The sequence below is a fragment of the Phycodurus eques genome, chromosome 6, assembly GCF_024500275.1.
Source record: "Phycodurus eques isolate BA_2022a chromosome 6, UOR_Pequ_1.1, whole genome shotgun sequence".
NCBI lineage: Eukaryota > Metazoa > Chordata > Actinopteri > Syngnathiformes > Syngnathidae > Phycodurus > Phycodurus eques.
The window spans coordinates 25,916,481-25,942,009 of record NC_084530.1 but is presented as its reverse complement, the minus strand read 5'-3'; the positions used below and the strand labels follow the sequence as shown (position 1 = coordinate 25,942,009).

At 41.6% G+C, this 25,529-nt stretch overlaps 2 protein-coding genes across 8 annotated transcripts; one reads left to right on the top strand and one right to left on the bottom strand.

Moving 5' to 3' along the window:
• The first annotated feature begins 137 nt into the window (after positions 1-137).
• Positions 138-12,823, top strand: LOC133404118 (cAMP-specific 3',5'-cyclic phosphodiesterase 4C-like). 2 transcript variants are annotated; one of them, XM_061679744.1, is made up of 16 exons: positions 138-221; positions 1,580-1,717; positions 2,558-2,685; positions 2,769-2,951; positions 4,182-4,221; positions 5,466-5,536; positions 6,043-6,205; positions 7,507-7,600; positions 7,682-7,839; positions 8,191-8,289; positions 8,404-8,568; positions 8,657-8,756; positions 9,696-9,850; positions 9,989-10,111; positions 10,765-10,947; positions 11,134-12,823. In XM_061679744.1, the coding sequence occupies exons 1-16, from the start codon at positions 180-182 to the stop codon at positions 12,031-12,033; spliced, it is 2,742 nt and encodes a 913-aa protein (XP_061535728.1). In that variant the 5' UTR covers positions 138-179; the 3' UTR covers positions 12,034-12,823. The 2 variants fall into 2 exon arrangements, with proteins under 2 accessions (XP_061535728.1, XP_061535729.1); XM_061679745.1 differs by lacking the exons at positions 138-221; positions 1,580-1,717; positions 2,558-2,685; ... (1 more) ...; positions 4,182-4,221; positions 5,466-5,536 and adding an exon at positions 5,747-5,756.
• Positions 12,824-13,570: 747 nt separating this feature from the next.
• Positions 13,571-25,512, bottom strand: LOC133404372 (ADP-ribosylation factor-binding protein GGA3-like). 6 transcript variants are annotated; one of them, XM_061680193.1, is made up of 17 exons: positions 25,426-25,512; positions 23,898-24,012; positions 23,016-23,100; positions 22,004-22,079; positions 20,769-20,867; positions 19,636-19,759; positions 19,456-19,556; positions 19,289-19,369; positions 19,053-19,184; positions 17,938-18,142; positions 17,682-17,861; positions 16,432-16,478; positions 16,231-16,334; positions 16,003-16,136; positions 15,347-15,516; positions 15,149-15,259; positions 13,571-14,094 (listed from the first exon to the last, which is right to left on the bottom strand). In XM_061680193.1, exons 2-17 carry the CDS (start codon positions 23,938-23,940, stop codon positions 13,984-13,986), a joined length of 1,803 nt encoding a protein of 600 aa, XP_061536177.1. In that variant the 5' UTR covers positions 23,941-24,012; positions 25,426-25,512; the 3' UTR covers positions 13,571-13,983. The 6 variants fall into 6 exon arrangements, 5 of the variants coding, with proteins under 5 accessions (XP_061536177.1, XP_061536175.1, XP_061536178.1 ...); XM_061680191.1 differs by lacking the exon at positions 25,426-25,512 and adding an exon at positions 24,292-24,559; XM_061680194.1 differs by lacking the exon at positions 25,426-25,512 and having other exon boundaries at positions 22,004-22,072; positions 23,898-23,989.
• Positions 25,513-25,529: the final 17 nt, after the last annotated feature.

The following is a 25,529-nucleotide window of genomic DNA, read 5'->3' as shown; positions in this document are numbered from 1 at the left end:
GACGCAGACGGCGACCCGGTTTGACACCCAAAAACAACCACGCCCCTCAATCCCCAAACCACTTCTAGCCAGGTTTAACCTTGGAGTGACCCATTACCTCTCCGGTCCTGGCTCTCCACCTGCTCTGCTGCCTGGGTTCCGGAACGCTCCGCCCTGGGGCCCAGAACGAGCCAATCAGGATGAAGAAGAGCCGCAGCGTGCTGTCGGTAACTGGAGAAGAGGTGAGGTATAGCACAGTGATTCTTAAACGCAGGCTGTGAACTTTCATACATTTCATACATACAGATTTTATTTTATTTTTTTAAATTAGCGAGCAAAAATCTGAGATATTAACACTCGATAGTAGCAGCGAACTCAACTCAACTCACTTCGCAACAAGCAGCAGGTTGGCAGGTAGTGAACTATTCTTGTACTGTCAATCTAAACATAAAACAAAAGAGAATGACACGCTGTATATTTCAAACAACCGCATGACATTGCCTGAAGGTCCGCTAGCATAATGTCAACACATAATGGGAAACGCTACAGACGGTCAAACGAAAAGCATCGGTGTCGCAGTGTCAAAACCCTTCAAGCAACGGATATTTGAATATAAAGGATGGAGCAACACATAGTCAGATAATATTACAATACTCACAGGCATATATTCTTTATCCTCTGCGAAGAACGACTAATATTACTGTGTCTTACTGACGAGCTGAGACTGTCTCAGTACTGTACATGTTTGTATTACACTGGGCGGCACCGTAGATGACTGATTAGCACTTCCGGCTGGTGCCAAACTTTCCCAAAAGACAAAATTATTGCGAAAGTACAATCTTGACTTCATTAAGTACGTTGTGAATGGGGGCAAAGAGGCAGAATCTGAGAGCGAAATGGAACGAAATACTAACCAAAACAGAATCATCAATTAACCCCATAAAGTGTGACTATTTGAATGTGGCCAGAGGTCAAAGAGGTTAAGAGCACCTAGTACAGCCTGTGTTTGGGTTAACTGTCTGCAGTGAAAGACACACATACCTGGTGACTTTCACACATTCTGACCTTCTTTTGTGCTCATTGTGAAGGTCTGAGCAAAGGAATCCACTTAGATGATGCTTGTATGCTTTCAGCCTGGATGAAGGACATGATAGCATGCATTATTCAAACAGGCTTTTATTGATCAAACACAACCAAGTGCCTTAGTGTGAGTGACTATGTATTTATATCCAATGTGTGCGCAAGCATCCTTCCACATCTGCTCTGGACGACAATAAGAAGCGGAGCATAGAAGCAACACGGCATGGTTGCCTAGCAACTGCTACCGTCCCCCCCGTCCCCCCAAGTGTTTTGTTGCTACGGTGCTGCAGTGCAGATCAGCCTCCAACAGCTCCATCTGTAGCAGCCTTATCACACACACAAAACTACAGCCATACATAAGTATCTATATAGCCAGACACGCATGCAAACGGATACTTTGACATACACACAGGCATTTCTGAAGTTTTTGTTCCCTAGGATGCAACCACGGACTTGACTGTCGTGCAATTGTACGTCGTATCTACGGAGATGTGAAGCTGGTCTCCTTGTTGTCTCACAGGGTGAGGACGTTCACATAACGGTTGGCGGGGGGGAGAAGGCCGAGTCGCCGCGCTACAGCCGATCCTACACGTCCGGGGCCACCCTGGGGGCGGAGCTACGCAGGGGTAGGAGCAGGAGACTCGCATCTAGTCTACAGGTAGACAACGTATAGCACGGGCAAACCATTACGGCTTGGCAGTGTCAAAGTTTTTCTTTTTTTGTCTGCATGTTTATGGTATGGTTCATGCCAAGACTGGTAAAAGACAAGTAAAACAGGGATATTTGTTTTTTGTCTTGCAGCATGCAAGTTTTATTTCTGTGCGGTGTGAGTGCGGTGACCTAACCCTACTCTCTTTGAACCAGACAACAATAATGAATTAGTTTTTTTTTTTTTTTTTTATAAAATAACAAAAATAAAGGCAAATTCAGCCACAAGAGACTTTCTCTGTTTACACTCATGAAACAGCACTATTGGCTCAGACATCGTGGCAAATGAGTGCTGAGAGCTACTGGCTATTGCTAACAAGCAGCTAAGCTAACTAGCTGGCTTAGTAAAAGCAGATTTACGGATTTTACTGCACGGAGATGGCGCAAATTGACCAGGTGTTGTGCCTCTTCTGATTGCGAGTCGAATGTCATTGTTTCGTCCGTTTGGGAGACTTTATATGTGGGCATGTGACTGTCTGGCTCCGTTTGATTGGTGAAATGTAGTCATACGTCACTCGTAGTTATGTTGTAATTGTGAAACAGTCCCGTGACAGAAGTGTCGCTGGCAAATAAAAAAAAAAAAAAAAAAAAAAGGATCGCATAAGCAATACTAGATACAAACAAAAGAAGCGAGGGGACTCTAGCTCAGTGTAATGGAGTAAAAGTAGCATAACAAATATACTCAAGTAAAAGTAAAAACAACGTTGCATTACAACTAGTCTGACAAGTAAAATTTTCCCCAAAAGTTGCTCCATTGTCACTACGTAAATGTAGCTCATGAATGCTATAGGTTCCCTGCTGGCTGCGCCCTCGCGACCGCACTCGTTCGCCAGAGGTCCTTGGCAACGTGTCGCGTCCCACAACGCTGCCCCTCCGCATCCCGCCGCGCATCTCCATCACACAAGCAGACGCCGACAGGTTTGCAAACCCACCCTGCTGCCTCAACGTTTCTTATTGCCTTTACAAGTCTTCTCTAATGCATCTCCTTTAACACTTCACAGTTTTGAAGGAGAAAATGGTGTCTCCCCTGCTCACACGCCGCTGGGCTCGCAGAGTCCGGGACTCACTCTCAACACGTCCTTCCCCCAGAGTCAGAGGCGGGAGTCCTTCCTCTACCGCTCGGATTCAGACTACGACATGTCGCCCAAGACGGTTTCGCGCAACTCCTCACTGGCGAGCGAAGGGTGAGAGGATTAATGAGGTCATACACACTGTACTTGATACACTTCTCGTAAATAAGGTATGGATATCTATGTACGTATGAAGTTTCAGGATGAACCTAAAAAGCACCATAACCGACAAGTGAACTTTACGCTCCGTTGCATGGCAGGTATACCAGTGGACAGCTGTTTAAAAGCCATTTTCCTCTGAATGCAATTGTTTCTATGATGGGATCCGCTAAATGCGGAACATCACGTGAGAAAACCCGGACAACAGCTCAGGGGACTTCATGCGTATGCTGCAATAACTAGCATAACCACGGGTTTATGGCGTGGTTTAAATGCAAATTTGCAAAAAAGTTTGTTTTCTTTATGACTGGTTAGCTTCGGACAAAAGTTAAAAAGATGCATATCATTTATTTTATACGAATATGATATGGTCACTGATGGTGCAGTGGTACACTCGCCTGATTTTGGTGCGGGCAGCGTGGGTTCAGTTCCCACTCAGTGACGGTGCGAATGTGAGTGCGAATGGTTGTCCGTGCTCTGCGACTGACTGGCGACCAGTTCAGTGTGTAGTCCGCCTTTCGCCCGAAGTCAGCTGGGATAGGCTCCAGCGCTCCGTGACCCTAACCGGGTTAAGCAGTGTTAAAAATGGATGGATGAACATGATATGATATAAGCAAACACGAAAAGAGCCTAAACATCAGCTATTCTCATCTTTGACTTAGCTTGGAGGAAAGCTTCATAGTCATGAGCACTCTTTGTTTTCTTACTTAGGACCAAACAATAGACTCTTACAATGTTGAAATGTCTAAAAGTATGCCAAGGTTTTTCAAAGAATAAAAAGAATTGTTCATGGGTTTATCGTAAAAGTTAATTTAGCTCATTCTTAGGTTTGTACCAGTTTATGTTGAGTGCTTAAGTGAATGAAGCCTTCGCGATGACATGATGTAACGTCTTGACAGACAAAAAATATATATAATAGCAACATTTTGGAAAAAAGTAAATATTCGTTTTCTTTCATGCCCTAAGCAGGGGGGGAAACACGTCAGAAAAAAACTCACAATTTTATAATTCATTTAACAGAGGTTTCATTTGATCTTCTGTAAACCTTTGAATGGACATATCAAACACATCAATGTTTCAGTACGTTTTGCAGAACATGTTGTTTCTTTAACAAGGAGCTGAAAGGCAAATTCACAACAGCTGTATGTGCAAGCCACTTGCTAACGTGTGTTCGTCCTCTTTTAGACACACAGGGGAGGACTTCATCGTCACTCCTTTTGCTCAGGTGAGTGGAACCTCATCGAGGAGCCCATTCTATCGCATAACGTTTCCACCAAGCGGCACAGTTCAGTTTGGCCCAGTTTGGAACAACTCTGTTTTCACTGCAGGGTGTGTATAGGCGGGCAAATAGCGGAATACCATCGCAGCATGATACAGTGGAAATAGCCAGTTGAATTTCAGTTTTTTTTCCTCCACTGGTTTGGCTCATTTCTTGAAACAGAAATTACATTCTCAAAACAACATGGACAAACCTCCAAACCACTTGGCAATTTTTCACAGAAATTAATGTTTTCATGCTTTTTAAAAAAAATTATTCTACTCAATGACAGCCTCATAAATTAGATTTTTTTAGCGTATTAAATTAGCAATTGAACATAATTTTTGGGGTGGTGTTGTGTTGAAGACACTAGTGCACAATACTATACAATAGTAATGTAAGGTATGATATCAAGTTGAACAAAGCGATGTTTGGGAACTCAAACAAGGTTTTCTTTAATATCCTGAAAAGTAGTCATTTTGGAGGTCACGTTTATTTGTATAGCCCTTAATCACAAGACGGTCTCAAAGGGCTTCACAGATCAGCGACATCCCCAGATCTAAACCACCCAACCGAAAACCCTAAAAACCTTATTTGGGGAGAAAGGAAGTAACCTTGAGAAGGGACCACAGATGGATGGAGCTGCGAGGATCCCACCCAACGGCAACAATAGATGTGGCAGTTTGTGCAGTGCAGACGTATATTACGCCAGACCTCAGAATACTCAAGAGAGGATTCTGGACTTTTAACTTAGCGATTAGTGCTTTGGACTCTCAACCCGGAGGGACGGTGGTTGCTTGGGTTCGAGCATCGAGTGGGATCGCGCTGAATGATCACTGTCACGTATACATGCAATATACACATATGTATCACTGGCATCAGACGAAAACCTCAATCTCAAAATTTGGTCAATTTCCTATTTTTTTTACGAATCGATACTATTTGTCAGTCCCTAAGTGGGTCTATTATTTTTTACAAATTATTTACCAATCAAAATCTTGCAGATGGCTTGCTCTCTTTGACAATGCAGTGTTGCTGTAACGGCTCAACAAAGAAAAGGGCAAAAAAGGGATGTACGAATGACTTATTTTGGGTTCCTTTACAACGTTGGAAAATGTATCTCAACTGAATGGCTTGGTGGAAACTATACAGTGTGTAAAAATGGCTAAAAAGAGGCTCTAAATGGAATTTGTGTGATTATGATTATTTAGGTTCTGGCCAGTCTGCGATCAGTGCGGAGCAATTTTACCATCCTCGCCAACGTCTCCACTCCGACACCCAAGTCAGTGTATTCATTATTGGTATATAATTGCTGTGTCATTTGTGTTCATTATTCCATTTTATTTGATTATTAAAACAATTTTATTTTATTTTTTTTGCCTGTTCAACGTATTTAATTTTATTAGTGTTACAATTGTTCGTTTGTCTCATTTTTTTTTAATGCCAATATTTGTATTCATGTTTTTCTTTTATTTCTCAAATGCCAACAAAAGCCACTTAAGGTTGGTTATACCATTTTTTAAATTCTTTATTAATGTTGCTTCAGGCCATTTTTTTATGCTCCAACATGACATACAGTCAAATTGTTTTTCATCATAACCATTATTTAAATGTACTTTTTAAATATTTCAAATAGTACACTGCAATTTGTGCCTGTTCACTGAGAACTAGACATGACGTTTGAGGTATATTGAATGCAACATGCTTAATGAAACGGTTACTTAATAGTAAGAAGAAAGAAAGAAAGAAAAAAGACAATTGCTTGCTTACCAACCACTGTGACCTCAGGAGGTCGCCGCTGGGTGGAGTGTGTGTGAGTCCCAGGGCCACATTGTCAGACCAGCAGTACCAGCAGCTCGCCCTGGACACGCTGGAAGAACTGGACTGGTGTTTGGACCAGCTGGAAACCATCCAGACGCACCGATCTGTCAGCGAGATGGCGTCCAACAAGGTAGGGAAAAGAATATTTGAGTTTCATTAAAACTACCTGAAAGGATGGACAGTAACTCCTTGCATAGTCATGTTAAAAAAAACTCAGCTTGCTTTCTTACTAAAATGCCCTTGCATGCCAACCAAGCCCTGTCTGAATAGGGAGGTTGTACAGAAATTGGTGTAGAGGAAGAACAGTGAAAGCCCAAATATTTATGGTTTGGCATCTGCAAATTCAGTTTTTTGTTTTTTTTTAACCTCCATTATTGCTTGGCATCTTGGTGTAAAGGAAGTATGTTGAAGTCAGTTGAGGTATTTCCTTGAGACACGAAGTAGGGTTTTTCTGCCATCTTGGGGGATCTATAGGCAATTACAAGCCATTTTGGGGCACGCCAATTACGCACAGATTTTTGCAATTCACGCCAGGGCTCGGTCCCTACCCCCTGCTAATAACAGTTTCCATGTATATTGAAGTGTTAGGAAATGATCTCAAATGAGAGACAAGCTTTATGTCAGGGAGGGGAGCTTAGTTTAGTATGGGTTGTTAGAGGAAGTTACGGAGAGTCGTTGTCACATGTAAATGGTGGTGAATTTCTGGTGCATTTTTTCCCCAGAATCAATTTATCTGTATGCCATGTGTTTTTAAGGGCTACAATGTAAGATGATTTTGAAATTATATTAACGTGTTTTGGAATAAGAGATTCTTTTACTCATATTGGCCAGTGGTTCTCAAAACTTTTTACAACAAATACGACCTCAAAAAAATAATTTGCTCTCCATGTACCACCATAATGACCAACATTAAAACACAGTAGCGTAGTCGGCTTAACTGTTCATCAATTCAAGGCAGAGGTGTAATTCCTTACACGCCCCTTTAATATTATTGTAACCCACTACAATATTATACACAGTTTGAACATTAACACTGCATTTAAATATAGGAAATAAATAAAAAATATAAATACTGATTGGATTCAAATGCACTGCACATACATTTTATAAAAATTGGACCTAAATAAATGTGTGAAAACAAACAGTTCTAAAAGATTAAATTAATTTATTAAAAAGTTAAATATAACTGAACTGCACTTAACAAATATGCTGCACTGAGGTGAAAACATATATCAATTTAGTCATTCTTCACATACCACTAGAGGGAGCTACTACTACACTTTTGAGAATCCCTGATATAAAATAGCAGGCTCGTCAGTTGTTCACGTATTTTATTTTTTTCTTCTTCGCTATTTCTGGCAGCAGAGGGATTACTGTACTGTACTGTACTGAGCACACACTGACACCATGTGTTACTATGTGGTGCTACAGTTCAAGAGGATGCTGAACAGAGAGCTGTCCCACCTGTCCGAGATGAGTCGCTCCGGAAACCAAGTGTCAGAGTACATCTCCAGCACCTTCCTGGGTGAGTGAAGGTGCTTCCTATCACAGCGGACCAGAATATAGGCAATTAAGCACTGTGTGCGTGTGTGTGTGGTGTATGTAGACAAGCAGAACGAAGTGGAGATCCCTTCCCCGACACTGAAAGACAAGCCGATGAGTCAAATTAGCGGCGTGCGGAAACTGTCGCACAGCTCCAGCCTCTCCAGCACCTCCATGCCTCGCTTCGGGGTCAACACGGACCATGAGGAGGAGCTTGCCAAGGTCTCGCCAAAATCAATTTGGTGTCCGACTCGCTTCGAGAACGGGATGACTCGATGCTGTCATTGTCCACTTAAGCATCAATTAAATGGACAGTTTGCAGTTTTAAAACTACCAGGAAGATCGACAAAGCCATGGTCATGGGAAATGCAGGGATATGTAGTTGGGGGCTGCAAAAGGGGAGTCTTGCATAGAGTGCCAATCAAGCTCGGACCGCCAGTGCTCACACCCCGCCCCGCCTCCAAAAAAAAACTTGGATCTCAGCAATTGATAAAGATCTGTGGGTATTTTCTTGAATAAGAGTTCATATTTCGCGTGCATGTGTGTGTCTTGTGTGTGCGCACTTTAAAGCAGGAGTTGGAGGATTTGGACAAGTGGAGCTTCAACATATTCCAAGTTGCCGAATTTTCCAACAACAGACCTCTCAGCTGCATCATGTACACCATCTTCCAGGTACTCAAGACAATTTGTTTAGCCAAAAATCGCCTGCTCGTCTCTGGAAAATCACAAATCCCAAGGCACAAGTGTACTTTTTTTTTTTTTTTTTTAACTTTACTACCGCCACAGGAGCGAGAGCTGCTGAAAACCTTCCGCATCCCCGCCGACACCTTCGTCACTTATGTGATGACCCTCGAGGACCATTACCACGGCAACGTAGCGTACCACAACAGCCTCCACGCCGCCGACGTCACCCAATCCACTCACGTGCTCCTCTCCTCGCCGGCTCTCGACGTATGTTACACCTGAAGACAAAAGATGAGGAGTAAAGGGAACGTGAGTCGTAATCTAACTTTGTTCCTCACTTGGTCTTTTCCCTCAGGCCGTCTTCACTGACCTGGAGATCCTCGCCGCCCTCTTCGCCGCCGCCATCCACGACGTGGACCATCCTGGAGTTTCCAATCAGTTCCTCATCAACACCAGTGAGTCCCTCATATAAGAAGATGTAATTAAAATGACTTGCCATATAGCAAAAGTTATTCCAAAGACAATTTCAGGTTTAAGATCGCGCTCGCAGAGATTAATGAGAGCGGTAGAGAGTGTTTGGAGTGGGCAGAATGCAGATAATGATAGTGGTGGCAATAGCAGTAATAATGGTGCGGTGAAATGCGAGTGATGTGATGTTTGAACACTGCTATCAACGGGACTACTGCTTCTACTAATTAACATGCAAAGGGAGGAACTGTGAACTTGAAAGCTAGTGAACAAAGTATGTGAGAGAAAACAACTGATTTTATAGCTAATTTTTCAAACTTGTTCTTCTGTTAAACATCAAAATGAAGTGCTAAATTTGAATAGAATTGCTCCAAGGTAGGCTGGTGGTTAGCGCAGACTGGCTCAATTAGAAAAGTGAAATTAATATACAGATTCATTAAACTAAAATAAAGATTAATAATCTATTAATGAAATGCTTTTCATCAGGCCCATTCCTATTGTGAATTACTGAAATAAATTGAGTTTACAATATATTAATTGTTTTTTAAAATGCGCCTTTTATTTTATTAGATGACATTGAAAAAACCCCAGCTCTGCACCAAAATATAATGATTTTTTTCTTGTAAAGTTTGTTCTGTAAAATCCAGAAAAAAATAATTAAAAAACATATTAAGCATAACTGTACTTCCATGGCAGAGGTAATATTAAGAATAACAATAACATGGGACTCAAAATGACAGAAATAAAAAATTAATTCCTGTAAAAATGGAGGCAAATTGATTGTCGAGTACCATATTTCTGTCTGTCCATGTTAGCAGGCTATTTCCTGGTTTATGGAGAATGGTGTAAGCCATTGATAATAGATGGACTGGACTCTACCATTACATTCTGGGATATTCAAGTAACTGTGCGTGCACTGTGTCCAGACTCTGAGCTGGCACTTATGTACAACGACGAGTCGGTCCTGGAGAACCACCACCTGGCAGTGGGCTTCAAGCTACTGCACCAGGACAACTGTGACATCTTCCAGAACCTCACCAAGCGCCAGCGGCAGAGCCTTCGCAAGCTTGTCATCGATATCGTAAGTGCCCCATTGCTATGATACGCTGTAATGGGTAACCTTAAAGGGAGACACCCGACAGCCTCAGTGGTCAAATTTTGTGCTAATGGGGTGCAAAGAAAATGAGAATTATTATTATTTTTTTTTTTCCATCTCCAGGTTTTGGCCACAGACATGTCCAAACACATGACCCTGCTGGCAGACCTGAAGACCATGGTGGAGACGAAGAAGGTGACCAGCTCTGGCGTGCTCCTGCTGGATCACTACAATGAGCGCATTCAGGTGGATTGCCAGATTTGAACATTTTAGGAATGACAAGCTGCTAAACAGTGACCCAGCGGCTGGATCACTGGCGCAACAAGTCAACTGAAAAATTGTGTAAAAAAAATTGTGTGCATAATTATTTTTCATTCATAAAAACTAATATTATGCAAAAAAAAAAAAACATAAATTACAGCACACAACTGTCCCACAGTACATTCTGAAGCATTTCAGAATAAACTCGTACATTCTGATATAATCATTCTGAAGCAGTTCTAATAAAATGGCAAAAGCATAAAAAAAGTAAATAAAATACATCATACTCAACAGTGATGCTTGCTCACTGTTGAGTATTGGCTTGCTCTGACCGACCAATCAGAGGACAGGAAAATGCTGATGTTATTGCGGGCGAGCAAGATGAGCCTGTGAGGCAAATTTGAAATCTGATTGTTTGAAGAATTAGCTTCCAGTCTGTTTTAAATTACATGATTGTCAAGGCCCTGGGGCAGATTAGATAGCATAGCAACACAAACAGACTGAAATCTGATTGGACAAAAAACAATCTAACATCAAAATACACTACTGGAAGCAGAGGAATGAAGAGAATAGAGTTGGGAATACACTGATGGACCAAATATTAGAACTTAGTTTGTAAATGTATGTCACTGTTGCAGGTCCTAAGGAACATGGTGCACTGTGCCGACCTGAGCAACCCCACCAAGACCTTACCCTTGTACCGGCAGTGGACGGAGAGGATCATGGAGGAGTTCTTTCGCCAGGGCGACAAGGAGAGGGAGCGCGGCATGGAGATCAGCGCCATGTGCGACAAACACACCGCCTCTGTGGAGAAGAGTCAGGTGCCGATTTGCTCTTTTCACATGAAGATAACAATCGGTGGCAAAAGTACTCTCACTCTGTATTTAGGTATCGGATACCAATCTACTTAACTAAAATAACAAGCATTTGTAATTTGCTACTTCCCACCACTGCTTTGATAATATTGTGAGTTACTTGCCTGTATTCACAGTCCCCTCGATTTTCAGGTGGGTTTCATCGACTACATCGTCCACCCGCTGTGGGAGACGTGGGCCGACCTGGTGCACCCCGACGCCCAGGAGCTTCTGGACACATTGGAGGAGAACCGCGAGTGGTACTTGACCACCATGCCTCAGTCACCGTCGCCTCCGCCGGACAGACACTTGCAGCATGACCGCTTCCAATTCGAGATCACGCTGGAGGACCTGGAGCACAACAACCACAACCACGTGTACACGAGGATCAGCGCCGGCTCTGGCGGGGGCGGACTGCGCAGCCAGAGAGTGTCCTGCCTTGATGGGCAAGCCATGAGTGAAAGGGAGGATGAGAAGAACCACAACAGGGAGCAGAACGGAGTTAGTGAGGACGATGAGGAGGAGGAGGAAAACCCTGCAGAGGAGCAGATAGAAGACGAGACGGGCGACACCGAAAAGGAAGAGAAAGCAGAGGGTGAGGAGACCAAAGGAGAGGAGGGTGAAGATAATCTGGATAAAAATGGAGCCCAGGAGGAAGGAGAGGAAAATGAGGACGCAGGATTCGGGAATGTGGAAGAGGAAGAGCAGGAAGGAGGGAATATGGAGGAAGATGGAGCAGAAGGGAATGTGGAGGAGGAGGAAGAAGATGTAGCAGAAGGGAATGTGGAGGAGGTAGATGGAGCAGAAGGAAATGTTGAAGAGGAAGATGGAGCAGAAAGTATTATTGAGGAGGTGGAAGATGAGGTGGTGAGGAATGAGGAGGAGGAGGCAGGGAATGTAGAGGATGAGGAACAAGGGAATGAGGAGGGCATGGCGGTGGGGAATGTGGAAGAAGAGGACCAAGAGGGGGATGTTGGAGAAGAGGAGGAAACTAATGTGGAAGAGGGACAGAGCGCTGAAGAGGAAGGAAACGAGGAAGAAGAGGACAGTTAGTGGAGCAAACGAGGTCAGCGAGAAGATGCAGATGAAAATGCGCATTTGGCGAGAGCCAGCCTTGTCACTCACGGCACCGTCCACTCGAACACGTGCGAGCTGAGACGTCGGCAGCAGCGGAGTGGACTCAGGGGCCCGGACCTCTGCAGGAGGACGAGGCACTCAAAGCTGTTCTTACCGACCTTTGCTAAGGGTCACAAAAATAATACATACATGCAAATAAGTTTGTGCCTGTTCTCCCGAGATCACCGCCTATACTTGCCATCGTCGTCTGTGTCGTCCAGGACGAAGATCCCACTGCTCCAGACCACCCCCCCAAAAAAAAAAAAAAAAAAAAAATATATATATATATATATATATATATATATATTGTTTGTCCTGAAAGGTGGGCAGGAAGTGAAGTCTGTTATATTATTTTCACACTTGTAAAGCGTGGCAGTACTGTACTTTGAAGAAGAAAAATCTGTGGCATCACAAATGATTTGCAAAGTGGACTATTGATGAAAATGAGCTTTCTGCGAAATCTGGTCAAAGCATCTCTTCATGTCTTTTGATATTGATTCATGTATGTGCACACTGTCCAGAAACTAAATGGGAAAAAAAAATGACAATGTATACTCACTCACCCAGGACGGGTCGCCAAGGTGACGAGGGGCGACACGTCGCCCACGGAGCAATGCATTGTGGGTCCGGGCTCAAGGGTGTGACGGTCTTCCACAAGTCAACTTTTTTTGTTTTTTTGTAACGAGACGGTTTTGGCACTTTACCACCCCTGTTACATATATGTACATAACAAACATGTATTTTAATCTTCTGATGTCATATAATAAATATGATTGATCAAGTTGAATGTTTTTTTTTTATCTTTTTGCCAGTGACTTAAAAAAGGTAGACTTGAAGCACTTGAGACTTTTTATTTGTGACCCAAGTTCCAAGCATTTTTTTTCAGCAATCTATAATGTCATAAAATACAATTGTGTGGAACTTTCTGACAAGAAAAATGTGGCCCAACAATATTCTAACCAATGAAGGTGATCTGCACTCGCCATGGTAACGAACATAGCCTCTACTCTCCAGGTACAAAACGGTGTAGCACGATCAACATGACTTTGAAGCTGTTTTAAGGTGAAATTTGATACACAGTTGTCAAATTGTCAATAGACTACTTGATTTGATTTGATTTTTTTAAACTGACAATTGTAAGTCACTGATGGTGTAGTGGTACACTCGCCTGACTTTGGTGCAGCTCGCCTGACCTTGGTTCAGTTCCCACTCAGTGACGGTGTGAATGTGAGTGCGAATGGTTGTCCGTGTCTATATGTGCCCTGCGACCAGTTCAGGGTGTAGTCCGCCTTTCGCCCGAAGTCAGCTGGGATAGGATCCAGCGTCCCGCGACCCTAACCAGGATAAGCGGTGTTGAAAATGGATGGATGGATGGATAAACTGACAATTGTTGTTTTCCTGATTCAGCAAAGAAGATACAACGATAATATCGTCATTATTTACCAAGTGAACAGATTACAACAGTTTCAGACGGTTAACACTGCTCTGGTCTTGTTTTATTCACAGTTATTAATGGGGTCAGATGAGGCTACAGATGCAAAATATGTAATCAGCAAAATTGAGTCACGATGATTCTAGCTACAGTAATAACACACAAAATGCATGAATAAAAACCAAACATACAGTATTTTGGGGGGAAAAACAAATCGCCTCCAGCAGTGCCGAGACTAAAACAATGTCGTCCTTATGACATGTTGGGAACGATACAAATGTATTATAGGCAAATCAGACATTTTAAGTGACAGATGTGACTGACAAACACCGTGACAAGTCGAATCAGGAGTAAAAGCCAAACCATTTTTACGCTGACTCAATGTTAAGCGTCACTTTTTTTTTTCGTGCAACCCGATGAGGGTTTGTGGTTGTGTGTGTGTGTGTGTGGTGTTTTCAGGAGCCAATCAGAGACATCCAGTCCGGGAAGTTTCCTATCTCACCGGTCTCATTCAACTGTTGCCGTCCGTGTATCAGAGCGAGCTTGTAGCGCAGGCGCATTTTACACTGAGGAAGCAAAGATCCAGAAATTATATGAGTCAGGCAGAGTGCGGACCTCCGCCAAGGTCAAACAATTATACGGTCATCAAGATTTGCGGAACTCGTTGAGTAAAGTTGTAGTAAATGTATCCAGCAAAATAACTGAGAAACGTCGATGAAAATACTGCATTTACTCAAATATTTGTACTGCAGTATAGCGTCCCTGCCTCAATTCAGGGAAGGGAGTGTTGTCCACGTGAATGAATAAACACCGCACCTCAAATAATAGTAATAATAATAAAAATAAATAATGACTCATACCAACATGTGTCACGATAGGCATCTTTACTACAACACATACAGAGCCTACTCCTTACCCTTTGTAATAACAGAGTAATGACAATTAAATTTGAACAGAAGTCACTGCATCAATTGTGCTGCGCTTTCTGGTATATTAGTCATTCTTTGCAGAGGATATATGACAGTGAGTACTGTTATATTGTCTGTCAACATGTACTACTGCACAGTTTGTGTTCAATCTGTTGCTTAAAGGGTTATAGCAGTGTAAGGAAGATGCTATTTCGTCTTAGCATTTAGCTAGCGGACTGAAAGTTAAGCTATGTGGTTGTGTTAAACACAAGGTGCAATTCTCTTGATTTTATGTTTAGTATGACAGTAAACTTCAATTTGTAGAGGCAATAAACAGTTTGAAGCCTCTTTTTTGAAGAATTCTTCACTATTTGCCAAAGTGCTGCTTACTGTGAAGTGAGTTGAGTTCACTCGGCGCTCGTATCTTAGGTCTGCCCTCGCAAGTCAAGTCAGCCGTATCTTAAGGCACAACTGCACCGACGTTTGACCTACCTTGTATAGTTTATGTTTAATATTATCATAAGAATGTATTTGTATACATTCATTCCTTCCCCTAAATAAATGCCTCTGCCACGACATGAACTACAGGTATATTTATTTTTGTCTTTTGTATTTTCAAAATCAAACCACATGAAAGATGAGGCCGGCGAGACCCTAGTGAGGATGAACGGTTCGGAAAATGAATGAATGAATGAAAGCTGAGCTGACTCACCTTGTGTGGATTAGCCAACAGGATGACCTGGGCAATGGCAGGCGGGGGCAGGAGGGGGTTGTATGGAGGCAGGTGTGTTGTAGATGAAGGTTGAAGTTTCACCGACATGGTCTACCGGGCAAAAAAAAAAAAAAAAAAAGCGAAGTTGACACGGCCCTCCTTCCTCCTTGGATACTTTTGTGTTTGAAGTGTTTTCACCTTTGGGACAGCGGCTTGAAACATTAAATCTTTCACCTCCAGGGAGGAAGTGTTCACCGTGGAGATGACGACCACAGCGACGCCAGGATGACCGGGCGGCGAGTCCCTGGTGAAATGAAGCGAGACGTGGATGCCACCCTGGTCAAATATAGTGATGGGCTCGAGCTGACCTGCGAAAAGAAGTTGACGCGCTTTACAATAACTTCCTGAGAAGGACCGAAAAACAACACTCGCTAATAGAGAATTGTCAATTGAGAATTATATAGAACAGTAATTGTAAGCGTGGTACATGAAAGAGTGCAGTTCAGTCGTATTCAACTTTTAAGTTCAAGACATTTACATTTAATTTTTGAGAACTGTTTTTTTTTTTTTTTTTTACTCTTCTGTGCAGTGCATTGTCATTGAATCATTACTTAAGTACATTTCTTACTTTCCTATATTTAAGTGGTGTTAATGTTCTCTGCATGATGTTATAGTGGGTTATAAATAATATTAAATATATTTTTTTAGGAATAAAAGTTCTATCTTGTTTTTGATTAACACTTTAGCCTTAGGCGTTTTTTGAAAAATGTATCTTTACCTAAATTGGCCCATCTGTCTGATTTAAAATGTGGCCCTTCACCAATGAAGTTTGCCCAGCCCTGTGATAAACGTACTAGACTTTATGGTCTCCATGGGAACAAAGACATTTTTCAGTACATGCTGCGGAGAAGCGGCGTCTTCCGAAGGTGCTGGGAGTTGAGAGGAACATGAAGATGAGCCTAAACTTGTGAACTGTTGATTCTGTGACCTGACAGAAGGCAAAAAAAGGGGCAATGACAAACAAAATACAATTTGTCGTGAACAGAAAATTGGCACGTCCGGGTTGAGTTTGCCATGTTCACCATATGTTTATTTCATTTGCTGAAGCAGAACCGTTTTCCCCACATCCACGGGCTCTCAGTGAAGGGCCCCTCTCTTTATTCGTTCCATCGACTGCTCCACTGAGCTGTAGGGAAAAATATGTATTATATATATATATATATATATATTTGAAATCTAATAATATCACATCAGAGCCTTGAACTTCTTGTTATAATTCTTACCTGCATCAGCTCATCATAATATGACTTTGGAGAGAGTAGAAATAACTCTAGAATCAAAGGGCATGACAAAGTTAGACAGAAACTACAAGAATCACACCGTAATGTTGTGAAAATAGGTACAACTCAATAAATCAGAATAGTGTCAACAGCTTAATTGAGTTAGTTAGTTAATTAAGCAGGAGTTTGCTCTCTGAAAAGTATTTAATGAATCTACATAGTGTTTTCTACCATATTCTAATTAATTGAGATGTACCTGTAAAGTTGTATTCTTGTGAGATAAAAAGTATTTTTTTTTAGATGTTGGAATATTGTGAGAATAAGTTTGCCATTTTGCAAGGTAAAAAGACTAAAAAAGTTGCAATCTTAAGAAAATAAACCCATATTTTGGCAAGTACTACAGTGAATACACATTGTAACTCTCTTACTTTCACGTTTAGTTTGACATGAAACTTCAACTGGGAGTGGCAATAAAAAGCTTGAGGACTTTTTTTTGAAGAACTGTTCACGTTCTGCCTAACGGCTGCTAGTTGTGAAGTGAGTTGAGTTACCTGCAGCCATACATCTCTCATATCTGAAATGTTTGCCCACACGTCAAAGCAAAAACTCAGCCGAACGATAGCTCATATCATATCTCAAAAACGTACCTCAAGGCATCATCGAATGTCTTTTTTCAAAAGAAGTTGTCATATTAAGAGAATAATAAACTCATTTTAGAATGTTTTATTTAAAAAAAAATACTACTTTATTCTCATAGGAGTCTGTCTTTTTATCTTGAAAACCTACTTTGTTGTTGTAATATTATAACTATTTTATCTTGAAAAAAAAGGATGATTTTATTCTCACTGTATTGTGGTATTTCATTTTAAAAAAATACAATCTTATTTTAGTAATATTGCAACATTTTTCCCTGAAAATATACAACTTTTTTTCTCCCCCCCCAAAATGTTTTTCCTCAAAATTCTTTTCAGTGTAGCCCTAATATTCATTTGCAACCAAAATACAATACAAAGTATTTTTAAATCTGTCGAATTATTTCTTTAATATAACACGATAAACTATTGGGGGTTAAGAGGAAAATTACACACGGCAGTAATAATTGCAATAAACTACAAAGAGTATAACCTCTGATCTATGGGACATCTTGGACTAGGTATAATTCAAAATCAGTAGCAGTGGCAGTTTTTGCGCAATATGTGCGGCTGTCGCTTCGCTACAGTTAGAGTGAGAAAAACAAAAACATGCAGACGTGCCTGATCGTGGAGGGTTCTGCTCAGTTGGGGAGTTGCAGGTGCTTTCCAGAGAAGAGGAAAAGAGAGGTGACGAGGAGTGAAAGGACAAAGGCGAGTTGGCTTTTCTGTCAGTCTGAGGCGAGTCGAGAGCCGAGAGGTCGATGAGATGGTAGCTCTTGATCTCTCTGGGACTCGCAGCAGCTACAATAAGAACACTCGGTCAAATAACATTAACAGCAAATCAGCAGTTCACTAATGTGACATTATACGGCCTCACTCTTGTTTTCTTCTGTCACCGCTTCTTTACTTTTACTTCTTCCGTTACACTCCCGCCTCCCAGTTCGTTCCTTGTAGGCGTTCACGACCAGCGTGAGATCGTCGTTGGCTGCCAGGATTTGCGTCAGGGCCTCGTCGTCATCCACCGTGTCGCTAGCCAGTCGGAAAAGGCTCGGCCTCAGACGCTCGCAGCTCTCATACAAGACCTGAAATATAGAAGACAAACAGTAGCTGATAAATATTTAAGACTATTGGGAAAAAAAGGAGCTGATCTTTTACAGCAGAATTTTCCATTCTTTTGATCTGGACATTGCAGGGTTTTGCCTATGATTGGATAATTGACATTTTAGACCAGGGGTGGGCAAAGTATGGCCCGAACGCCTCATACGGCTCAGTACCTTCTTTAAACCGGCCCATCATCAAAAGTGATGTACCTAATATTTATTGCATTACTTTAACTGTTTTCTTCCCTAAAATGAGTTCATCAAAATGTATTCATTCACTTCTCATGAAATTATTGGTTAATTCACATTGCGAAGAGAAACAATATAGAAAAATGAACACATTCACATTTGCAATTACAGTAATTCTTTTTAGAAATAATTTATTGGTTAGATTCAGAAAAATATTAGTGAAATAATTATATTAAATATTTCTATATGCGTTGGAATTTTTCTAAATAACTGGTTCATCAAAAACCGGCCCATCATCAAAAGTGATGTACCTAATATTTATTGCATTACTTTAACTGTTTTCTTCCCTAAAATGAGTTCATCAAAATGTATTCATTCACTGCTCATGAAATTATTGGTTAATTCATATTGCGAAGAGAAACAATATAGAAAAATGAACACATTCACATTTGCAATTACAGTAATTTTTTTTAGAAATAATTTATTGGTTAGATTCAGAAAAATATTAGTGAAATAATTATATTAAATATTTATATATGCGTTGGAATTTTTTTAAATAACTGGTTCATCAATTTACTGCTCATAACAAAATAAAAAAAATTTACATCTAACTTTTATTAAATCATTGGTTAATTATACTGTAATACATACAGTTCTAGTATTGAATTGTGCAGCAGTAGGTGAAAAATAGTGATGTTACTACCTTTAATTCGTCACTGGGCTGGAAAGCCACTTCAGTGTGCTCGTCCAACATCTCCCTGAGCTGCTTGGTGCTGCTCTCCACCGCCTTCAGAGTTGATTCACGCTTTGATGCTTTCTCTGCCTTCTCCTGCTCCTAACCAACACACAAACACAACTGTTTTAATAAAACGAAACAAAAATAAAAATAAAAACACAGATAAGTGTGTGCTGTATGGCGTCGTTCATAAGTGGCCTCACCTCTTTCATTGTGCTTTTAATGAGCCTGTTGGCAGTCTCCAGGTCTTTGGGACATCCACTTTTTAATAATCTGGCTAAGAGCTGAGAGGAAAGAAAAAAAGCAGGATGACTACTAAAGTAATGGGGAAAACCTCCTCTAATGCACACACAAACGTGCATATACATACCGTTGCCTTGTCCTCTTGGTCAAAAACGGAGTCTGTGGCTCTTTGAGGTGGAGGGGCCATTGTGACTGTATCTGGTAGTTTGGGATCCTTTTTTATGATGCCTAAAATAAGCACATTGCATCAAGGAAGTAAAAATGTATTATGTGACCGTGTGAGACTTCCTAAGGCATTGTGCAGCACCTTGTTTCTTGAGCATGGAGTAGGCGTCCTGAATCTTTGTTTCGTCTTTGAGCCAGAGCGTCCAACCATAAAGAACCTGAGTCAGTCTGTCTTTAACTGTCTGGGCAGTCCAGGAACCAAAGTACTGAGAACAGAGGAAGTTGGCCAAGTCAGAACAAACCTGACCAAACTACGGTTACGTGTTGATTGCTATGGAGTCATACAACTGAGGTCATTTTGATGTGCGTTTTGCTTTTTAGGAGGCCTTTTCTTCCGGTTTTGCAATGCCATTCTAAAAAAAGAATAATAATAATATGACCTCAGATGAGACGTCAGCATATCGCTGCGAGACCTAAGCGTACCTCATGAGAGCTCAGTACAACGAGCATCAAGGAATCAACTGCAGCCTACATGTTTGTTTTTTTTATTGTTTTTTGCAACATTTATTCCAAAAAGGAGCAGATTCAACAACGAGTGTAAAGAGAAGAAGACTACACCTATCATAGTTTAAGTAATTTTTACATATCAGTGGTTAACTTCTTTTTGTTAACCACTGATATGTAACCACTACAAATGGTTAAGAAAAAAACCTTACGTGAGGAGCATCTATGATGTCAGTCTGTGAGTATTATTGTATGCACGTGTTGCTACCATTGGTGTTCAAATGTAAGTTCCTAAGCTGATAGCAATGCTAATTTCGGTAACTCGTCTATGGTGTTTCCCATTATATGTTACCATTAAGCTAGTGAAGTTACTGGCTTGGTTAACTACACATGTAATTTGTTGCTTCATGTTTAGTTTTACAGTCAACTTAAACTGTGAATAGCGATACAAGCATGACGCAAGCACTCTATTTTGAAGAATTGTTCACTATCTGCCAAACTGCTGCTTGTTTTGAAATTCCCTCACGCTCGTTCTATCAAATATTTGCTCGCAACATCAGGCGAACGCTCATAAGAGCAATGGCTGGTATCTCGAAAAAACTTGCAAGTCGAGGTATCACTACTTCTGTTTCCGTGACTTGCTTTTGAAAAAGTTGTTTCAAAATCTAAAGGTGGTCGACCAGTGTCCCAAAACTCATTGTTTCCTACCTTAGAAGTTACAATGTAATGTTAATTCCTGCACTTCATCCGAGGACCAGCATGGAGCCTAACCTTTGGCGTCAAAACTTTGATGAGCTCGTTGAGGAATCGAAACTTGGCCGCTTCTCCGTGGAACCTCTTGCCACAGTTATTCATGCACGCCTCAAGAACCTGGGAACAAAGCAGCAGCGACAGATCACCCCAAACTGAACGGAATGAGCAAACGTTACATCCTCTTGAACAAACTAAACTGCACGGAGAGCCGTGCTGCTGGATGTCACATGGCTGTCAGAAGATCCTGGGAGTGACACTAAAAGTGGAACAACAACGGAAATCCATCGTGTTCAGGCCAACGTGATATAAATTAGTCGCACATATTATTCACAGACCCCCTGCTGCGCACGAACAAAAAGCAATGTTTACATGTGTCCTGACACTCTCCTATATGCTAACACATCTACTCCATTTTTATCATTTTCAGAGTCAAGGAGAAGCCAGGGCTTCTCCCTGTTGCTGAGAGCATTTTGTGGATGTGTGAATATGCTAAAAGATTTCAGAGAATTACGAGATTAGCCCCCTCCTGAGGCGATTTCAGTTTCCCTAACTTGTGTGCGTGTGTCAACACAAAGCAGAGTAGCATTCAAATAAACTCACAATGTGCCAAATCAAGGGTGTATTTTTGCTGAAGTCAGCTGGAACGGGCGCTAGGACTATCACCGAGGCAGAACAACATGAAGTCGCGTAGCTGCCAGGTACATAAACATGGACACACACAACACCACATGTGGAGTCATCCAATATCAGAATCTATTGGAATGCTGATTATCGTTAAAGTGAAATACTGCACAGGAAATTCATTTTCAACATGCGTTACGACTCCACAATTGATCTAAGAGACGGTTGATGTGCTTCGGTGCTGCTGTTTTGGTTAGCAACAGAGTTAATCGGGCTCACTCGTTGACTCTTTAACGTTCGCATGTGAACCATAGCTAGCACATCTCCCTCACAGTTCTGAGGACCGGGGTTCAAATCCCGCCCCCGCCTGTGTGGAGTTTGCATGTTCTCCCCGTGCCTGCGTGGGTTCTCTCCAGGCACTCCGATTTCCTTCCACATCCCAAAAACATGCATGGTAGGTTGATTGAAGACTCTAAATTGCCCTTAGTTGTGAATGTGCGTGCGAATAGTCGTTTGTTTCTATGTGCCCTGCGATTGGCTGGCGACCAGTTCAGGGTCGCTCTATCCCTGTGAGGATAGAGCGGTACAGAAAATGTAGCGTCCAAAAATACACTGAGGTTTCGATTACTTACAGTCAGAGCTTGTAGAGCCTCTTTTTCTTGGGGAGACTGGATTTTATGAGCAAGAAGACTGAGAGCCACCTGTGGACTGACACAAACAAAATAAAATATACTGTAAAATGTAGCAGACATGCTAAGGCACGAAAAACAGGATTCATGCACTATCTGAGCACAGTCAAGATCAATTTTTAAGTACATTCAAGCATCTTACAGCTATAGAATATTTAATATTACCAGATAAACTCGTATCTAGATAAGCCTGCCCACTTCTTTACGATCTCTTTGTTTAGTGAACACATCAACTGTGTGGATGCAAACATCAGTTTCACTTGGGAAACCATCAAAGACAACACATTACCGTTTTTGGACTACAAAAACCTACCCGGACAGACCGCTACCAGTTTGAAAGAGGTGTGAAAGAAGCAATCGATGTCAAAATAAAAAAAATAAAAAAGTTCCTCTCTAAACAAAGGAGATTTGCAGCATCACGTATTGTCTGCTTACAACAATTTCCTGACATCTCTCCCCCACAAGATCGTCTCACTCTATGGAAAGAGTGGCCACTAATGAGCTTACGCCAGGCACGTGAATGACCGGTTGGTATGCAGGACGGTCGTTCACCAGCCACGCCTGGCAACAACAACTACCCCATTGTGACCACCCCCACTGGACACATGAATAGAGACACTACACGCGTAAATATTTAGAGGTGAAACATCTTCGACAAACAACAACTGTCTTGTTGCCTCGATTAAACCTTTTTGGATTACCATGACCTGGATTACTGAGAAACTACGCAGCCTTGCATCAAAGATGAAAGACTTTGTTTTTGTGGCGCGCCTCACACTTGGATGGGATTTCGTAACGGAGCAAATATGTCAACATGGAAGTGAGGCAACGTCGTCGCGCTTCAACCGTAAACCCGAATTCACCGTGCACATGTGAAAACATCAACAGGAGTTCAGAGCTCGTTCGAGATGATTCTGATTCAGATTCAGATTCAGATTCTGAACACTCTGCTCACCCAGCAGCCTCCTTGTTGACCAATTGAAAGAAGGCCTGGATGCAGTCCCATCTGTCTTCTGGGTTGTTTGGGTCCGTAGACCTGTCTGGACAAGAGAAAAGTGTTAAAACACAGCAACCACTCTGAGATTATTAAACAATTATAATTACCTAATAATATATACAGGATAATGACGTGACATAATGAGGAAGTGAAAACATAAGACCCACAAAAGGTTCCTCACTATTCTGTCAAATTCTCTTACTATTAATAACTTACTTATTGTAGAAAATGTTTAACATCTTAACTACATCCCAACATTATGTCCTTGAGTAAAGTTAGTTCTTGTGAAATAGCAGTTTATACTTTACCAGTTTTTTTATGCGAAATACAATTTTCTAACCGTTTAAAGAAAAAAGGTTTCTCTGTTGTTCAGACAAAAAGAAGGAAACAAAACCTTTACATTATTTTCAGACAAGTACAGTTGCGTTTACCGTTTACCTATAGGTGAACTTTACTTGTGATACTGATTTCCACATATAGTGTTATATTTTAGAAATTTTGTAATTGCCTCATAAAATAAATAAAATCATGAACGTTGGCTCAACTTCCATAATACCCCTGACATGAACCAACTTCCTGTTACAACCGTCTGCGGTTTCCACCAATATTTCCAATACATAACACCTTTCGATGACAAATGCACGAAATCAATCGAATTATTTGCGTTGTTAGTCCCAAGCAAACGGTCCAAAACATTCATTTACGCGGATGTCACGAGTCGTGACGCGAACGCAGCAGACGCCACGAGGAGATGCGTTCACTAACATCGCGTCAAAACTGGAACGGAAAGCACGAAAGCAACCGCTAAAAAGTCAACCAAACTCTTCCTGTTATACTCACTGAGCCACGACTCCAAAGTTGGATGGCTTTCGTCGTTCGCCATGGCCGCTTTTCTCCTTGCTGCAACGTCCGCGCTAGTTTTTGAGAAGCCCGGTAGATGTCGACGTGTGTGACACTGATAAAAAAAAAAAAAAAAAAAAAAAAGTGTCACTCGTGGGAAGCCAAGATGTCAAACTGGCTTACCCGCGACGACATGTGACACTCACACCGCATTCACTAGTCACACTCGATTCACATTCCCACACACGAGTTGCCCTACTTAGCTTCAAAAGTCTAACTTAACACGACTGAAACGGTCCTTGTACGCGAGGTCCTCGGTTTACGACGCAGTTACACGGCGGCGACGCCAATATTTGTGTACGTTAATCAGAACGCGCCGTAGTCTACCACTAACCTAATATTATGCAGTTGTTGGGTCGTAAATACAGGAAATATAGCGTCGGCGTGGGCTAAAATTAATTTGATGGCATGAACGGAAGGATGGAAGGAAAGAAGGGAACAAGGAATTAGGGTTGATGTAGGAAGTAAGGGTGATGAACTAAGGAAGGTAGGAGAACCAAACCAAGGGTGAATGAAAGGAAGGATAGAATGAAGTAAAAAAAGAAAGGGAGGCAGGAATTAGGGGTTTGGAGAGTGAAAGGAAGGATGAAAGGAGGGCAGGGTGAGGGGAGGGAGGAGAGGATGCATGAAAGGGAGGGTGGGTTGAAAGGGGGGACAGATGGAAGTAGGAAAGAGGAGGAGGTTGAAAGGAAGGATAAAAATATGAAATAAAGGAAAGGAGGAAAAAAAGGGGGCAAGGGTGGATGAAGGAATAGGCTCACTGCCACTTTCAGGGTCAACACACACACACAAAACCTCACCCACTCTTGAAACCCTAAATACAAACCCCCAACCAAGACAATAAATCCTATCTTGAAACCCTTGTATCAATTTAAGAGACGAAACTGTATATATAATAACTGCAGACGCAAAACAAAAAGAAACAAATCGCACACCCTGTATTTGTTTTTGTATCCCGTGAGCATGTGTTCTTATCCCGCTGCACAAGCTCAAGCACCGCGTGCAATTCATAATCTTCAAATGATTATATATTTTTTCAAATAAAAACACTCCTGTGCTATAATCATACAAAAATGAATAAAAGTGAGTGTGGCAATAATGGAACGTGACTTCTTGTGCTGCGTGAGCACGTATTCTTACGCCGCTGCGCAAACTAGTTCGTTGCGTGACTACCCACTGTGGTAACACTCCATGTACAAAAGTAACCATACTTTTACACTTGTCACTAAAGTCATAAATCCCTTTTAGTCCCTTTTTCTGTATAGAGCAAAGGCAGATACATAACGAGTTGTCTCGTACAGTTTTGACGCTGCAATTTTAATCAACACTCACCAATTATCTCATCGCACTTCCATTCTAATCGCACTTGTCACACTCATGACATGCTACGGTAAATACGGTAGACCGCACCCAATTGCACACAGAGTCGTGCACCGATTTACATGTGAATAATTTATAACTTTATTACTTATTTCAGCAGTTCATTTTGCTTGTGTCATAGCGTCAGTTATAAGCTCCGAGATGAAGGCCTCATCCTGGACAGAGGACCTTGTGGTTGTCGTGGTTGGGCGC

Bases quoted from the DNA above. Each gene is read 5' to 3' on its own strand.
- LOC133404118 (XM_061679744.1), top strand. From the start codon at position 180: ATGAAGAAGAGCCGCAGCGTGCTGTCGGTAACTGGAGAAGAG. The intron at 4,222-5,465 runs GTGAGTGGAACC...ATGATTATTTAG, and splicing joins TCGTCACTCCTTTTGCTCAG to GTTCTGGCCAGTCTGCGATC. The intron at 9,851-9,988 runs GTAAGTGCCCCA...TTCCATCTCCAG, and splicing joins GCAAGCTTGTCATCGATATC to GTTTTGGCCACAGACATGTC.
- LOC133404372 (XM_061680193.1), bottom strand. From the start codon at position 23,940: ATGGCGAACGACGAAAGCCATCCAACTTTGGAGTCGTGGCTCA. The intron at 17,862-17,937 runs GTGAGGCCGTAT...TTCTTATTGTAG, and splicing joins GGTGACAGAAGAAAACAAGA to CTGCTGCGAGTCCCAGAGAG. The intron at 14,095-15,148 runs GTGAGTCAGCTC...TTGCTTCCTCAG, and splicing joins TGTTGGCTAATCCACACAAG to TGTAAAATGCGCCTGCGCTA.